The following is an 18992-nucleotide window of genomic DNA, read 5'->3' on the forward strand; positions in this document are numbered from 1 at the left end:
AAGGCAGGAAGGAAGAGCATGGTACTTAATTAAAATTGTTTTGTATCTTCACAGGATAATTAATGCAGTTGTGGTCTTAGAACTAACTCTCTTTTGTTTTGTTAAATTTTACAGAAAGGAAAAACAAATGAAGTTGATACTTTTAGAAAATACTCATTTAATAGTCAAGGTGTGAAAAGGATGTGTGTTTTAGTATATTATTCACACACAGGGAATAATAGCTAGCTCTAAGTGYTTTGGAGGAGGAGTCTCAGGTGAAGGGAGAGTCTGCAGATGATACGGAGAAGGCTCGACTGGAAGCTGTCATTTTGTAAGGAAAGGAAAACCAGAAATGTTTCCCATGTTTGTCTTCTATTATTGAGATCACCAGCCCAAACTTCCATTTTTGGTCCCTGCTGTAGACTTGTTCCTTAAAGATTTATCTAAGTGGAAGAGAGRGCATTAGAACAAGAAAGATCCAGAAAATGAATGTGAATCTTGAGCTTAATTGATGCTAAACTGATGAGTGGCTTTCTTGTTGCTTGGCTAAACCTGCCCTTTTGGAAACAATCCTCTGCGCAAGAGCACACAATGCTGGCAGGAGCCCTGTATGGTTTTAAGCTGCTGCTACAAGCTGTTACCTAGATTAGCTGGCAAAAGAATGTTTGAACCTGCAGATGTCTTTGGCAGAGCTCAGTCTCTAACCATGGTTTCCTGGCTGTGAAATTTACTCAGTTATTCTACTAATAATTTGAGGGATGGGGAATCACAAGGTTTCCAGGCACCAGATGTCTGTCTACATTTGCTGTGGGATTTTTAGGTTGGATTTATGTCTATTCTACAACATTTTTATTTCATGGAAGTGAATGCAGTTCATTTTCAGGAGATACTAAGATGTCATTAATACCCATTCTTTTTCTTTTTAGCTTTTGTTATATAAACTCCTTTGAGAACTAGGGTTTTTTGTTGTGTTGCCTCTGAAAATTATTTTTTAGTTGGCTGTGGATCATACCYAAGCTCTTATGATTGCCACACAATACATTTTGTCTACAGATGAAAATCAAAATRCCTTACCAGGTGATTAATAACCTAACTTGTGGGTTATGCCTAGTAACAAGGATAACTGCTACCATATAGGAAGCTGGCATTAAAAGTTTCAGATAACCAGTCATAAAATATAATGTTTGAGAGCATCACTCACTTTCAGAAGTAATRTTTTGACAAGAAGAGCTTCTCCTCCCCTGTTTAGCTCAGTGTAARCTAATAAGGTTTTTTTGGATGCGAAGCTAAACTTCCAAATTCTATTTTTGCTTTTTGCTTATAAGGATGAATGTCTATTTTGGTAGACAGTTTAGATTAAGGCACAAAATATCYATTTGGATCACAGCAATCTACTTAATGTATTACCACTTCAAGTAATGTCACCTTCAGCAGTATCCTTGTTTTTCCAGTTCTTGTGTTGTTATTTTGCATAGAGCAAGCTCCAGCTGCCCTTTACTGTAGCATGTTTTRAACCCTTGTAAACATTATGTGTTAAAAGAAATTTACTTCCGTTAAAGTAATTATCAGAAACCACAGCACAGAAAGTCCAACCAAATCTAGTCTCATTAAATTTATCAAGGTCTCATCGTTGTGACTTAATTTTTATTCATAGATTAGAAGGAGGAAAACAAACATCTTGGTGTTTTCGCAAGTTCAAATGAAGTGATTCTGATGCAGGAATGTGTCTAAATCTCTTAGGTGGAAAGAAAACATCAGCAATTAAGGCAGAAGTATCACAAATGAAAAAATTGACTTTTTGGAGACAAATATTTATTTTGTCCTTTAAAAATTGCCAAATATTTGCTTTTTTTTTCTGTGTCATAGGTTTAAATAATCTGTTTAGTTCTGTGAGCAGTTAAGTTGTTCCATTTTTAAAAGGTGTAAGGATTTTATTGTTTAGTGCTATTTTAGTCTGTTGTAATAACTAACAGCATATTTAATGTTTATCAGAAACCTTAAAGAAAAACGTACTGAATTCTGAAAACTTGTTTTGGTTTTCATTTTTTAGTTTAAACSCATTTTCTGTAGTTCAAATCCATATTGTGCCTAAAGTGATTTATTTTTAAGACCACAGTAATGTATTATCTCAACAATATGGATGGAAGGGTTGTTGATAAGAAAATGYAAATATAGTATAGCTAGTTTCAGAGCTAGATAGTTTTAATAAAAAGTTTCTTACTCATTTTCTGTTTTAAAACTAGTCACCTCACAGTCACAGTCAAAGTCCTTTGGGCTTTTGAGTTTGTAAAGCTCCTTTAATATATAGATTAGCAGCTTCTTTATTTCTTTCATTGCATTTATTAGTTTGTAAACCTGAAGGCTGTGAATTTTATGAAAGAAAATCCTTTAATTTTGTGTATGCCTATTGAAATGTGGTGGCTGCCATGRTACATATTTTGAGGGAAGCATTTTAAACACGGACTTGAATGRATATGATAATTCTTAGCATTGTTTTTCTGATACAATTAGAAGTCTGAAAAATTCCAAGTGTTTACTGAACTTAGTTGACTGGATGTTCTAAGGTTCTAAAGTGTAAAGKTCTGTCATAAAGGTCTAAACTTCACTACATGGTCTTAAAATTTCTGCAGGGCCACACTTCAGATGCACAAACTGATTTGTGTGACGGAGTTCTGTTGAGAGTTCACAGCTCCCTCTGAATTACAAACCATTGTCTGAGAACAGCTGTTCTCATTTCCTACTCTGCATTTTAGTGCCTTCTTCCCAATGTACAATGTTTTGTACAATGCTGTATTGTGAAAAGAAGTTCTATAAACTTCTATCAAATAGCTGAGTGGATCAAGAATTACTAGAAACTTTGCATGACTTTCTTAGGACATTTCCACCTCCTTTCCTAACAGTTCCTGCTGTAGAGTTCCAGTTTATTCAATGAGCAGGATAATTGATAGTAGACTTCAAGATGTAGGTTGTCTAAAATGTCCCTTGAAGATAAAGATAGATTTTGAACTCAATTAAAGACCATATAAAAAGTTTATGAAGAATAAAAGATCTTTTATAGGMATTCATCAGCCTGGATTTACAACAGATGCTGCAGAATCAGTTGCCAGATAAGGTTTTCAAGTCCAAAGCCTCTGTGCTCAGGTGTGATGCTGAGTGAGAGAATCTTAGGGTTGTTGTTTGTGAATTAAACTTCATGGGTACATTTATTAGTAAATCCTTTTTCTTTGTGAAATTTGAGCTCGGGGCTACTCCTAGCTAGCAGCAAGTGCCAGCTTTGTTGTTTTTCCACTGAGGAAATGCTGCTTTAGTATGGAACCCTTGTCAGCCCAGTGATGTCATGTGTCTTGCCTGAGAATATCTTATGAGGTCTCTCATTGATTGACTCTATTTRTCTGTCACTTGGTTTTACTTGGAGRTTTTACAATGTAATGATGTGGCTAAATGGCAGGACATGTGGGACTGTGCACTGTCTGAATCTAAGTGTTACTTGGAAACCAGCTAGAAAATTTGTCAGGCTGTGTTTTGCTATTAATATTAAAGAAGCAAAATTAAATGATGATACAATTTAGACATGAATTAGAAATACCGTCATTTTAAATGAAAACAAGTTTTTCTTAGGCAGGTTTGATTATCTTTCAATGAAGAAAATGTTATCTAGACCCTCCTTTTGTCTGACCCCTAAAWCTCTTCATTGCTTGCCAGCTTTCTGAAACTGAAATTCTGCATGTAATTTGKTCTTCACTAATGGACCCATATAGGGTTTTTTATTGAATCAATATTTTTAGTATTTTCCAAACATTCAGGGAAGACTTTGAACATAAAAAAAAATGCAGTTCCACCTTTTTTTCTTGTTTTGTTTCCAACTATTTTGACTTCTTCGTATTGTGCTTAGATGTTCTGAATGAGTATACTAGATTTGACAAGATGTGTAAAACACAGAATTTTTTACTGGATTATGCTTGGGAAAAAAGCATTATTCTGGGTGGAAAGAAGTTCAAGTAAATACTGGAGTCAGGAATTCTAAATTTTTGCCTGTTATCTCATAGCTTTCTGTGCTACTATTTTTTTTTWAAGTAGGATAGTTTGAAAGTCTTAGAGAGTAAAACTTTCTCTGTTAGCCACAAATTCTCTTTTTTTTTTTCTTCATTAAGAATCTTTGTTCTGCATCTTAAATGCAGCCTCGTGCCATTGCTATCAAAGACATGGAATAAATGTAACTAATTTCTTCTCCCTCTACTGGCCTTTGAGCTGTGCAGAGCAGATCTATCCTGTACCTTCAGTGTACTCACACTTGCAACTGGTTTGTTGAAATTGGGTCTTYTGGGGACTAAGGAGAACACTATATCCCCAGTATCCAGATCTGAGCAGTGAGTAATGGCATTTCTGAAGTAACCTCGCAATAACAATGGAAACTTTTAGAAAGAAAACAACAGAGATATTTTGTTACAACTTTTGAGTACATTCATTCGAAGCCGATGTGCAAACTATTAGTAAGATATATGAGAGCTGTACATTTGACACTGTGTACAGTGGTAGACACTGTACAGAACTGGTTTCATTTTCTCACTTGGGCTTCCTGAAAATCCTCTTTGTAGTACAGTGCAGAAAGGCAGAACTGAAATGACCAAATTGTTCAAAAATAATTMAAATAATCCAAGTTTGTTTGAAACGAAGGTGCAAATTCTATACCTGGCAGCATTGTCTTGACAGCTATCTCTTAAGAACTATTATGTATTTTTTTGTTGTTGTCTTGTTTTTTTTTTAAGCTGGACCTGTGATCTGCAGAATGCTAACATACCCTCCAACTCGAAGAGCCTTAATTGTGGGTTGTGGTCTGCAGATGTTTCAACAACTGTCAGGGATTAACACCGTCATGTATGTATTTTCCAATTGCTTCTTTTTATAAAGTATTAAAAAAACTATTAGRCCATTAGCAGTTACAGATGGTCTTCTGGATAAAATCTGAAAAATTGAGTGTAAGAGCTGGAGTGCTGGTTTAAAATCCGGATGTTGACATATTTGGCATTGCAGTGAATTGGTACAAGAGGATGTTAGTATAAGGGTAAACATTTATATAGACATGAGAATACAAACTGTACTCTGAGATGCATTACTGTGTTAGGGTTTATGGTCAAAGCTACATATGTCTGGACAAGAAAGCACTTCTAAGGTTTGAATTGGTGTGCAAATATATCACAATAAGGTGAGGGTTAGACWAACCGTGTTAATGAGGTGGAACATTGCTGYGAAGTGCTAAAGGAGGTAAGGTACYRAGGGAAGAAACATTTCCTGCTTTTACATGCTTTTCTTATGTGTATGAAGACTCAGTAAATGTGGAAGTGAAGAATGATATATTGGGTTTTTTGACAAGCTGTCAGCTCACAACAGGAGTAGCTCTTGACTAATGTGCAGTGCACAAGACCTTGTTTAAGATGAAATTATTGTTGGAGCTGCCCTATAGGACTAATCATAATGAATGTGGTTGCCATATTGTTTTAAGAGCAAGTGTAAAATATGTTGCCACAACATTTTACAGAGAAAACTATGCCTAAGGGAACAAACTTCTTGGGAAATTGTTAAAAGGAASAGCTAAGAGGATAAGGCTTTTAGTGGTATCAAGAGCTACCATATTAAATGTTAGAGTAAACACTGCCGTGTGTCATACTGAAAGAAAAAATCCCTCAGACTCAGTATTATTGAACTGCAAAGGAGGGAAATCTGTARCAGGTAAATAAAGACTTCATAGAGTAGAAATTGTAACCCAGTGTGGGAAACACTTGGACAGAAGACTGGTAAGTTATGTGTGAAAGCCAGAAGATAGACACAGAAAGAGCTTTGATAAATTCATCAGACAATTGGAAACAAGAGACCTAATATCTCCAGGCCCAGTACTGGGAGTACACTAGCAGGAGGTAAGTGTTTAGCACCTAATCTCACAAAGACTCTTTTTGCTTTTGTGTTAATTATAGAGTGTGTATGAACTTTTTTTCACTAGAGTTTACTTAAGATATCTCAGGTGATCTGCTTGACACTCAAGTATTAGGGGAAGAACTTCTAGAGCAAGCTGATTAAAATGAAAAAATAACAAATTAATGAGGGTGCACTCAACGGGTCTGGAGTAATTTGCATACATAGTCACTGAATTGAGAMATGCAGCACACTTGACTTGAAGCTACAGCCCAGAAATTTTTATTTCTGTCTTTATAAAATATAATTAAAATTTCATAGAATCAAACAAGTTGTGTGTTTATAAATATGAAAAATGAACACGTGCATGTAGAATATAAAGTAACAAAAAAGAGCCAGCATGATCGCTGTAGACAGATTATAGCTTGCTTGGATGTGAGTTCATGGTTGTGTTAGAACTGTAAATCCCACATGAACTAACCATCCTAAGTAACCATGACACCTGCAGCCAAAGTTTCTTGAGGAAATCATGTAGTCCCTAAAGTAAGTGAGAAGTCCTGTCAGGTAAATAACTATTTAAGATACAAAAAAAAAGAGAATGAGAGTACGAGATCAGTTATCACAAACCAAGAATAGGCTCCTACAAGGATCTATATGAAGATCTTTGCTACTTTAATAAATCTGTGGCGGGAGCTAAATAACCAAATAACAGCTTGTATTCATACAGCATTCACAATGTAAAGATCCCCCAAATCTGTGAACATGGACAGTTGTGGGAAGATAATATAAGATAGCAAATTAGYGGAATGGCAAGTGAATTAACTCTACAATGTTATTCAATAATGCCTTCAGGAGAGGACTAACATGCATGGCAGTCTAAATTGTTACTACTCAAAAAAGAGGGCTTGCAGTTCCATTATCRTTCTGTACAAACATCATGATGACAWCCATGGCCMATCTGGAGTAGTACAAATAGTTGCAGATGGCCTTTCTTTTAATAAGAGCAAACCAGGTTATGTGTGGGGAAAGAGATACCTGTGTTTGAGCAGGATGATAAGAACTCTGCAGCTCGGAAAAGAAATTAGGTCAGAAGAAATRTAAGAGGTATATAAAGCTACTAATGTTATGGAGAGGATGGGGAGAGCATGATTATTCATCATTTCTACTAACACGTTTTTGATGACTCCTAGCTCTTACCCAGCAGTAGGTTTAAAATAAGCGTTTTTCCATGCAACACATAATTATGTATTGGAACTCATTGCCACAGGATGTTACAAATGCCAAATGCAGAAATAAGTTTAGAAGTTAATCAGGGAAACTTACATAATAAACATTATTAAAATGTTATGAAATGTGGTTGCGTGCAGTCTCTGGCCAAGGACAGTCATTCTCAGAGTTTGGTTCTGACTACTTTAGGATGCCTTATTAGACTAGAATAAAARTTGACAGTTCACAAGGTTTATGACACTGGTAGGTTGACTTTGTTTATTTTAAACTTTCTRTATTTTAAAATCAAACTCCTTTCTATGTAGGAGGTTTTACAAATAGTTTGGAATTGACCTAATTTGCTTGTGGATGTGTAGGAGGACAGAATTACAACTATAAAACATGGTTGAATCTTAGCTTTAAAATAATAAAATGCCTRTAATAGACACATGAAGGCACTGTTGTTAAAGGACTGGATTATAAACCATTTGCAATATCCAGTCTTTTAAAATAATCTAATATAACTGAATTTTTAGTTTTCAGGTATGCAAGACAAACATTCTGCCATGAAAGGACATTTTTCAATGACAAGTAAGCAGCTGTCTCTTGATGGTTTGCTTACACAGAAATTGGTGATTGCCTTTTAATGCTGTGGATGGCACCTTAAGGAACTGCCAGACTGTATTAATTCTCTAAGCACTAGATTCCTCTTCATAATAYTTAGTTGTGTCATTCTGGGATTGCTGTTCTCTTGCAGCAGGAAAGCAGGGATTGGTCATGGTTGGAGGGTCTAGTGTTGTGTGGACTGTCCTGTAGTTTCTCAAAAACAGTCATGGAAAGTGTTTTGACAGTGAATGTTCCCTGTGCCTTTAGCGCTGCTGTAAATAATGGTTTTATTGGCCCTTTTTAGGCCATAGATGAAGAGGCTGATGACCTCAACTTTCAGTTGCCTGGCTTTCTGTGGCAGAGAATTTAGCCTCGGTTTGCCCTCTGACCAGTTAACTTAACATGACAGCATCCATGAATGGCCCTGACTTGTTCTAATCTTCTGGCTTGAGATTTTCTGCTCTTTCTGTCATAAAATAATTCTTTTAATCTTGTATTTTACTGTATGAAAGTCAGGCCCTCAGACTGAAATTGTGAGTGTCTGAAAAACTCATTTAAACCCCCATAATCAAATCACAAAGGGATACGAAAATATAAAGAAGAGCACAATTGTTGAATGATTTAATACTTCCCCAATTTGTATCTGCTTTACTGAGTAACTCTTCAATTTTAGAAAAATTTGAAACAAAAATTACGGGTGTTAAAGGAATTTTGCAGGGGTCTAAAAACAGTCACTGAGTGTACCCAGTAGAAGAAGAGATGCTAAAAAGTGATAATTACTTACAAGAAACACATGGAGACAGCAATAAAAATCTAGAGTTTCCACGCTTAATAATTTAGTAACCTAGTATAAATTTTCTGGTTAAAACTGTTTATCAGTAGTGAAGCCAATGAGAGCAATGAAGTCCATGGGTAGTTGGGGAGAGGAAAACCAGAAGAATTGCTGTAAGAATTTTTGAGGGCTGTGCTGAGCCCTTCTCACTGTGCAATAAACTGATCTGGTTTTGCACAGAAATAGTTTCCTATCGTATTTCAATCAGCCGTGTGTGTGTATAACATCCAGCCGAGAGGAACCAGAAACTCATCACGAACAGGATGTTACTGAATTGGTGAGAACAGTATGTGGAGCAACCTCTGCATTGAGGAGGTGGAACTAAAAGAGAAGCAAAATGTAAAAATAGGCTAAGGAGATTGTGACTGTCACAGGAACAAATTCTAGCGTGATAAATTTAGTCAGCAAAAGAATAAAGCTCAGTGCCCTATTGCTTTGATTCCTTTTTTTCCCCTTGTTTTTGTGAGAACAAGGGTATCACTGCTGTTTGATGGAGTGCCTGACGCAGAACAAATGTTTCCTTTTTGTCAYGGCTTTTGCCAGCTTAACTGACCCGTTAAAGATAAAGTCATACAATTTTAGACAAGCATCTCTCACACTGGTGTGAGCAGCTCTGAAATGGTTTAACTTCTCAGTTTCTTATCATTCTAGTATTTTCTTGTCTTGAAAACAGAAGCTCACTGTTTCAGGCATGCAGCACAAATCTCAGGACACTGAGAAAGGCCTTTTGAAGGAAGTTATATTCGAGGGGAGCAGTTAGTACAAATCAGCTTTTTAATAGTAATATATCCCAGAATTTGGTTAGAACAGTGGTGTRAAGATATTTTCAAGCCCAAAGTGGCCCATAGTTAAAACTTGGAAGAAGAKAAACAGTTTAAGGTAAAACTTGAAATTAATTTTTTTCTATCAGTTTCTTATTTTAAGAAGAGAAACTTGTTTAAAAAGGGAAGAAATTTCATTTGGGGGGTGGAGGGTAAAAGGAAGAGGGAACTTGAATGATTTGAACTGTTTCACGTTGTGTAGTGAAAACCATCAATAGACATTTTATCTCCATGCTCCTGCAGGACTAGGACTTMTGAAAACATTTCTGGTAATGTGCAGTCTCATGGCATTAATAAAATCTTCACACCACGGGGAAAAGAAAATCCCAAGTTATCTTGAATACTGGGCAGTAATTTAGCCATAATTGGAGGGAGTTCAGTATTGTCTTGTCAGAATTGCACATAGGTGGTATGACCTGTGCTGGAGTTTCTGCTGCTCTTTGAGAGGTTTGTTGTCTGTTCCCAAAGGCTGCCTGTGCTGTCAAGACTATAAATCTGAGATAAGATTGAAGAAACAGCTGTATCATCTTGATTATTCTTGATCTCACAAAACTTTAAATGGACTTGATGAAAGCCACACAGAATGCTTTGTTCTGCAGTTGAAACACTAAGTTTGATGTGGTGCTAATTTTGCAATTTGCCATTATCTTTTTCCATTGTGTTAGAAAAGCTTTCTGCAACAGGAAAGTGGTATAATGTGTCAGTAGGGAGAGCATATGGCCTTCAGCATTTTTGCTAAGCTGTTTGCTGGTGTTTATGATCTGTTATTCCTATTTAATAAAATGGGTTGTTTTTATTTCTAAGATAACTTTGCATCTCCTTAAAAGTTAAGTGAATCCACATGTAAAATATATTGGTGTTTGGATCTGGTCCTGAGATGTTTTTGAGCTCTAATAGTGTTTCTTTTTTAATTTATGCAAGCAAACAAAAGAATGAAAAAAAAAAGAATGATGAAAAGAAGCATCTTTTTTCAGCTGGCAAGAAATAGGGAGGGGAATAAAATACTATATGGAGAAGGRAAAAAGCTCAGAGTAATAAGAGAAGAAAAAGAAGCTGGATAAAGGAAGAAAAATACAAAAGAGGACAAGAAGAGGTTATGTAACAAGTAGAAATTGAAGGTTTGAAGATAAGTTAAGAATATTAGAACAATTAATATGGAAAGTGAAAAAAATACTGCACTGAATGTGAATGAGAGAATGAAAGAAAATAGGATTGGGACTGGGAAGTAAGCCAGGATGCTTCTAGAGTTTAATAGCGGCTAGAGAGGAATTTAATGGAATCCAAGCACATTTCCTGACAAGTTTAATCACCAGGTCTGTTGTTCAGCTGTTGCAGAGCTGAAACCTGTGAGCACCTCACTGTAGCCTCAGACCCAAGATCATGATAGTTCTGTTTAACATGGATATTTCTGAATCCCCACATGGTGAAAGTCAAGACTCAGAAACTTTTCTTTAAATTCCAGTTTTCTAACTTCTTTGAAATGAAATACTGAATGGGAAACATAGAACAACATTTGGCATATTTGACTGCAGATAAACTTTTCATTTTTGAAAAGTCATTGAATAAATACCTTGTTTTGTGAATTAACAGCACAAGTAGTAGCAACCCTCACTCCTCTTTCAGCATCAGCAGCTATATAGACATTTATAGKTAATGACTGAATGCATTTACAGGTTATGACAGATTTATAATGAATAAGCTACTCGTTGAAATGAGGTTCTCCTAGAGCATTGGTTGTTGATTTGGATATTGGAAAAAAGTTGTTGAGATCTGTAAACAAAAGTTCTACTAGTAATGGTGATTCACATTTTTCTTGTCACTTGTATTCAGGCATTGATTTTTGATGTATAGGTTGCTATTGTGTTCTCTGGCTGTGCATTATAAAACAAAATCCAGAAAGTAGCGTACTGTATTTTTAAAAAAAACAACCAAATAAAATCCCTCAACAAACAAAACAGAACAAAACCCCAGACTGACACAATGCTAAGTGTCACAAGTTGCACAGCAGTTACTGAAGGAGAATATCTTTTATTGTACTCTTGACTTAAATTCAAACTGGGCACTGTGTGCAAACTCACCATGTAAAAAACTTCAGTGGCTTATAGATGCTTTTGAGATAGACTGCAAATATTTTTGGAAGAAAACTAAACAGAAGTCTAGTCTAGTCAAATATACTAGGTGAGATGAGTCTCCCATTACCCCAAATGTCTCTGTTGTATGTGCTATGCAGAAATAACATGATTAATGTATAACAGCTCTCGAGGGGAACATATTATAGTTAATAAGCAAAATAATTTCATATCACTCACTGTAAAACATTCTAAATGAGAGTTTATGGAAACTGCCTGTATTGGTTTCATAGTACTTGAAAAGGAAAATGAAACCTTAACTCGGGTTTATTGAMAGTTTTGCATGTTCAGTAACCACTTTTCCATAGGTGTGTACTGTTACCACAGCTGAGCTTGTTTCTTTTAAAGTAAGGAGTGCATTGAAAACAAAATATATTTAAACTCCCCCAACTTCTGATGGTCACCAARTTGTACCTATTGGACACAAGTTTATTGTATAGAAGCTGGCTCATGCAGTATGTTTTCCAAACCCTGGAACATAGATGATGGTGATGGTTCTTATYATTATTAAATTTTAATTATTTTTCTGCCGGTGAAATTGTTTCTTTGTGAAAGTCTGACCATTAATTTTGAAAACCTATAGAGAGAAGCAGCAGCTTTGGAACTGTGGCCAAGGACAAACTCAGATTTGGAGGTGAAAGTGTTGCTTGAAGTGCAGAGCCTTAGGCTGGCCAGAAGCAGTTCTTGTCGGCAGTTGAGATGCTGGTTGGGTGGGTAACAAGAAATRTGAAACTCCCTTTCATCTCATGCTCTCAGCAAGAACCCTGGGCAGTATTTACAGCAGCTGTAAGTTGGCAGAGCCAATCCTTCCATTCCCTCTTTGCCTTCACCTCCCAATCAGTGCAGGACAGGGAGGAGCCCAACCACRGTTTCTCTGGATCCTGCTCTGATGTTCTTCCCTCAGTCATTGGTAAATACTGATGTGGGAAGGGAACACCACATCAGTATTTACTAATGTAAATTAATAATTTTAGTAAGGTACGGGGAGTGTGTCTTAGTAAAGCTGCTAGGAAGTGGCTGAAACATGGATGTGTTGATGAAGGATTGCCAGTAGCTTTATCCATGAATTAAAAYCAAACAAGCCAACACAAGATCAGCTGGTTAAGGACTGTGCATCAGGTCTGAGAAAAAAGCAATAGCTCTTTGCTCCACAGGCAGGATGCAGGCACGGGTAGTAGTGACTTGGCATTCAGAGTCACGGGGAGGGATGGGGACAGAAAATAGCTGGGTCATACTACTGGGCTCTGATATGGCTCTGTACCTGTGCAAGAACTATGAGCAGTAKCTAGGGCTTAGCCTTCATTTTGGTTTTGTACTTAGTCAGCAAACTGCAAGACTGAGTGACTGAGATGGATGGAGGCCCCAGCAGGCAGTGCAGTAAACTTGAACATTTTTAAGGCAGTTATATTGCAMAAGTTTATGTATCATTTACTGTGTTTTAAAGATAACTCSCATGCTTTAGCATTTYTKTTTTAAAAGTGTTKYTCTTAAATATTCTTGTGTGTGCTTRTTGGGTGGCCTACAAAACCCTGAACGGTTTAGGGGTTTAATGGTTTAGTTCCAAATGCTGTAATTTATCAGTTGAWATAATTGTGAGAAGGTAGTTAGGATACAAGTAAGAAACTATRTCTGTATTAAAAACACTGTGTCAGTGTTGCTGACATTGAATCCACACTATGTCAAATTTCCACTTAAAAAGAAAATAAGAAAGAAAGCAAAGCTTTTTTCTCYTGTTCTACTGACTTGGTAGTTAAAAAGTTAATTTATCTAGGTTGGTTTAGAAATATAAATTTCCAATTTGCCATAAAACAAATTAAAACTTGAAATTTGGGTGATTTGGCCAATGCCATACACCAATCTTCAAGATTCCCTCTCAGGCAGAACCTTCTCACTGTTGATGCGATTTCTCTGTGTACTTTGTGTTCTTATTCCTTTTGAAACAGAAAAGGATAATCATAGCTTTATGCCACTTAAAAGAAAAATTACAATGCAAAACAAATCAGTGAATTGTGATGGAGTAGTTAACCAGAYTAAAGCTATAAAATGTACATCCTATTTAAGCTGCTTGCCTTGTTGATCAAACTAACCAGAGTTTTTGGAAGATGGTTTTTACAGGTACATCCTTGTCCTAACTGTTGGAGATCAAAGGATAGATAATTCAGAMAGAAAAGTTTTGAAGGCTTGAGTGTCAGAAGATCAAGGAAGTATTTCAAGATGATTTATAATGGGACTAATGGGATAAAAGAAAGTAAAATTTACAGTGATTATAAGAACATAGTTCTGTGCTTAGAGGTGCTAGATTGAGTGGCTCAAGGGAAGTAGGAAACAATTTCTGACTGCTTAAACAGTTACAACAATAGAGAAAGTATTAGAAATAACATATTTGTGGGGGGTTGGTGTTGAAATACCAACAAATCCAATAGCAGATTATTGTAAGGTTAAAAGTAAAGACTAGTTTCCTTTAAATTAAACTTTTATATCCCATGTTTTCAGGCAATTCTCATAATGTATCCATTTATTGTTAAAGAAATAGAAAACCAAACTTAAAAAAATCCTAGACTGCCAAAAACATTAAAAAAATTGACGTGGATGTTTATTTGCATAATAATTTTCATCAGGTTTAAAAATAAACAATGAAAAAACCTTCTGAAATTGAAAACAAGGCAGATCCAGGGTGCTGATGTKAGGTATTGTAATGGGCTCCTAATTATAGACTCTCATTCTATTTTGAAGCACTGGATTTTTGTTTAAATTTCATAAATCTTTTAAGTGTTAGTGTTTTCTTTATTTGTCTGGTGCTGAACATCTTAGTTGTGGGAGTTTTGTGTTGTTTTGTTTTTTGTTATTTCTTGTTTCTTCCCCCAAGCCTGGACTTTTAACTCAACCAGTTGAAGAGGGACCACATGAAATATTTTTCTCATTTACTGGGTTTGTTTTTGAGTTCTATCTTGGGCTATTGGCTAGAAGAATATAGACAAAAGARTCGAATGACATGAATAAAAGTAAACCTAATGGTGTGACAGCTGCAAATGTTTTGCTGCAGTCTGGGTCCATCTATTAGAAAGTCTGCCTGAGGGTTTGGTAAATTATTTTTACAATGTTGCAGTTGTATTAAAAAGGATTCTTCTGAGGATTAACTGACACTTCAATTTAAAAAAAAAATTTAAAACTTCAACAAAACCCCAAATTAAATGCCTTTAACAATTTGTCATTTTTCAGTATAATGCTTTCACAGAAGTAAATTCCTTGTAAGTTTTGTGTTGACTGTTAAATACAAAGGCTTGTAATATCTTGATTTGGAAATCAATGTTTATTTTTATAATATCTTCAAAAAATGTATTCAAAGAACTGTATAGGAGTTAACATACCAAATTACTTTAAAAAAGTATCTGTCCTCTTGTTTGGACCATTTTGTACATTTAATGTAGCCTGATCAGCAGGGAATATGTGCACAAGTTTTATCCCCAGTTTTTCGTGAATGAAATCTGCAGTGGTAAACCAGTCAGAAGGTTGGACATTTGTATTAAAACATTGAAAATCAGCCAACAGTCCTGCTGATTGTACTCTTTTGTTTTGTTTTACCTTGGTGTGGTTTTCTTAATGGTAAGTGATAAAATGTGTTCCTATAGTTCTTCAAGCTGTGAAAGCATATTTAAAGAAGGAATGTCTCTTTGGAGGTAACTTAAAAGCAAAGTATTTATTTAAAGAAGAAATATATTAGAAACAGTATTTTCTAACATTTCTTTTGATGTTATTGAAGAATTTGTATATTTAATAGAAAATTTTCCACRTTTTTCTGCTTTTGATTTCTACTCTCCTTTTTGCCTGTAGTGAAGTCATAACACTGTTTGATTTCTATCTGTTGCCTTGGTAATAACTTTCAGGTCACCAATCCAGTGTTAATTTCACTGCAGGGCCATGCAGGAACAATTCTGTGAAAATGTCTCAGCCTTACATGTAGCACAGACTCAGTGTAGCTGTTAAATCAGTTAAATGCATCTCATTCAGCTTGTTCATATGTAATGCCAAGTAATGAAATGAAATCAGAGCAGTGATGCTGTTTTTAGACCATTCATGAATGATTGCTGGAGGAAGTTCCCTAAATAGCTCTACTGATTTGTTTGATTTAATGTATTATTTGCCTAAACAGCTCCTGGAGCACAGTTTGGTCTCAACAATTTCTCTTCTGTTAAACATTTCTAATAATCTTGTAAAAAWTCCTTCTTTATGCAGCTGTTAATGTTTAGTGTGCATCATTCTGTTGAACTGTACATTTTTATTGCTTCTAGCATTTATTTTGAGACCTATCAGGAAATCAGATACCAATCAATGACCAATTCTTYTTTTCTGTAAAGCACAGTAGGGGAAGAGGGATTTGGGTTTGTTTGTGTCAGAGGTTTGCTCCCTTGGGAAAACCTRGAGGGCACATTTTATTCAGATACTGGACTGTATTCATAGCAATAAGGAAGTGTCTTCTTCTTAGGTGAAAGACAAGGAATATAGAAATGTGAAACAATTCAAAGCTCACAATGTAATCAATCTTGAAAAGACATAAAATTAAAGTGTAAAAGGTCACCTGGTTAGGTGCTCCCTGGTGCAGCAACATGAACAACCTCAGTGAAATATATTACTGATGCCATTCAAACACAGAATAAGAGATATGATGCCCTTTAGATCTGTTTATTCACCTTTACTTTAAGGGCAGAGGAACCGGTTCTGTAAATTGGATTCTTTGGAGTCTGTCAATAAGAGTTAAGCTGCCACAGGCYAGTCAATATGCCTTGTGGCACAGACTTAGAGACACATAAAAAAAAGGTTGAAAGGTTATGCGCATTGCAAAGATTTGCTATAAATGAAAATAGTCCAGAAATGAAGTGTAAATAAAACATGRTGGCATCTAAAAGCTGATCCAGACCTTGTTATTGTGAGCAGTCGCAAAACAAAGAGATTGCTGTGGTGAAAATAGGCCATATAGGTGTGATATGAGCACAGTCACCAAATCGAAACAAAATAAGAAATCACTGATGAGACTCKTAATTCCTTGGTGTGGTGAGAAGGAATAATGTCTGTAAGGCCAGCGAGAAGGAGAGTCCAGAGAGGGAGGGGGATATCAGGGTGGGGGAGCTAAACAACACTTGGATTCTCATGTTTTGGAGGATCTCGTTTGTGACTGCTTAAAAATGTTTGGGGATTTTTCCCCAGAGTTCTAACAAGTCTAAGGGAGGTAACAATACTTCATATAATGGTTTTGAAACTTCTTCACCGAAGAATAAAATCCTCTTGTGATATTTTATTTCTTTTTAGTAGTCACGTGCATACTGCACTCTCGCAAAGCATGTTTTACAGACGTTTTGAAAATAGAAAAAGAATATGAGACCAGATTATTATCTGCAAAATTCCATATGTTTCACAAGGGAAAAGTGGGACAGGGATACACTCGACTGCTGATTAAAACTTCTGCTTGCTGGACGTCCTTCCTCACTGGAACTTGACTCTTCTGGTCAGTTTTGAATGCAAGAGGCTTCTGTTTTTTTTTTTTTAGAAGCAAGGGGGAGAGCCCTTTTAGAAGCCAGGGGAGGAAAACAAAAACACAACAAAAATAGACAGTTAAGAAAATTTGGGCTTTCTTACTCTATGACCATCTTACTTACTCGGTTATRTAATTTCTCTTGTATGTTTATAGATGGGGGAAGGAGAAAAGAAAACGAACAGTTAAACTTTATAAGGTAGCAACTTAATGTTTTCAACTTCAGGTTTTAAAATAATAGATTTAAATGAAAGTACTGAAATTGGTTCTTGAAAACAAAAGTTGACAAAAGCAAAAGCCTTTTGTTATTATAGGAATAGTTATTGCCCCTGCATGTTCGTGAGGGAGGGAAGTAAGTGAAAGTACTGAGGAAAGAACTGAAGAACTTGGTGCTGTGAGGAGCATGTTGGCAYGTAAGAAATCAGGTAACATCTCACTAAAACTTGGAGCAATTTGGCTATTTTTAAACACAGTGTGGAATGTAAAAAAACTTTTAAAACTTTCTTCTGTCCTACATTTGAGCCCTTAACAAAATGTGAGAACTGAAACTGTGTAACCACAGTTCAATACAGATGAGAGATGAATTTGGTGCAGATGAGATACAAACTAAAGGAAATCTTAGTGCTACAGTGAGCCAGCAGCTCCCATTTGCACAGGAATGAGGGAAGAAAGGGGAGCTTATCAGAATGARAAGTGTAAATTATGCTTGTTAGTGATGGCACATTCCAGGAATTTTAGATTTTTTCAACCATCTTCATATTTGAGAACCAAGTTTAAATTTTGTTGCAGATGGTSACACATGCTTATAATGTCACTATTTTACAGTGGAAAGGAAAGGATACAGCTCATACTTTCTTCTGATGCATGTAGGAATGGAGAGTGACTTATTAGTGAAATAGAGCAGCTCTCAAGGGAAAAATGTATTCATTCCAAGGAATCTTTCTTTCTTTTCTATTTCATACAATAGTAGAGAAATAATAATTGTGTTAACATATTTATAGTTTKAATATTATCAAATCTATTCCGGTAGTCTTCCCTATCTTACATACTTTATTAGAGTTTTGAGTAAGTAAAATTATTRAGGCTTAGCACATTATATTTTTCAGAGCATATAATCCTGTTTTATATGCTTTTATCTTACTGCAGACCCCATTTTTATATGGTTCTTGTCTCATTGTGGTAAACTAACTCAAGCACTGCCATAATTCTGAACAGAGACAGAATTGGGATGTGTCATAGTTAAAAAAAAACAACCAAAAATGAAACCCCATATCTATATCTAATGTGTATATATATATATATCCATCTATATAMATGTATATATTTCTATATATATGTATTTATATATCTATATATCTCACAATTGAGAGACCTGGGACATGGGCTCTACAAGACACTGCTCAGGTCTGCACAAGTATTTGTATCTCACTGTTGAAACATATGCCCACATTGTCAAATTCCTTCTCCCCTGCAAACTCTGGTCTGATCACCTCCTCTTTAAGCATCTCTGAAGAAGATTCTGCTGTGCTGCTATGTCTACAGTGATGCTTGAGCAGCTCCAGTGACTTTTCCTTGCATAGATGTAGGTGGTGCCACCATCTCTATAAACTCTTCAACGCAGAAATGCACATTAACCAGGCAATAAATATGGGTAGGCAGTTTGAGATTGTGGACTTCTGTCCAGTTTTGGAAATCTTAATTCCCTTAACAGAGTTATGTGCTATTGCAGACAACTGGTGTTGGAGGAAGACTGCRCAATGCTAGGGAGGGAAATTGTATAAAGGAAGTACAGAAACAAGAAAAACACAGCATCTGGGATGGACAGTGCTTGAAAATGTCCTGTAAAGCTACCATTGGAAAAAGAAATTCATTCCATGGTTAGAAGCCTGGCTCAATTGCCCATCCTCTCAGCAGGATCTAAGAGCCATGTCTGGGTTTTAGCCTTTTGAAAACTGAACAAGTAACTCTTGGTCATCTGAGACAAC

At 35.9% G+C, this 18992-nt stretch overlaps 1 protein-coding gene across 2 annotated transcripts in view; it reads left to right on the forward strand.

The window, feature by feature from the left end:
- SLC2A13 (solute carrier family 2 member 13) overlaps positions 1-18992 on the forward strand; it is a 142785-nt gene that overhangs the window by 60180 nt on the left and 63613 nt on the right. For both annotated transcript variants that reach the window (XM_057370047.1, XM_057370046.1), the window contains exon 4: positions 4746-4854. In XM_057370047.1, coding sequence (XP_057226030.1) covers positions 4746-4854 — 109 coding nt within the window. The remainder of the gene's footprint in view (positions 1-4745; positions 4855-18992) is intronic.

The sequence above is a fragment of the Malurus melanocephalus genome, unplaced genomic scaffold, assembly GCF_030028575.1.
Source record: "Malurus melanocephalus ecotype Western Australia unplaced genomic scaffold, MMel_1.1 scaffold_118, whole genome shotgun sequence".
NCBI classification, from domain to species: domain Eukaryota; kingdom Metazoa; phylum Chordata; class Aves; order Passeriformes; family Maluridae; genus Malurus; species Malurus melanocephalus.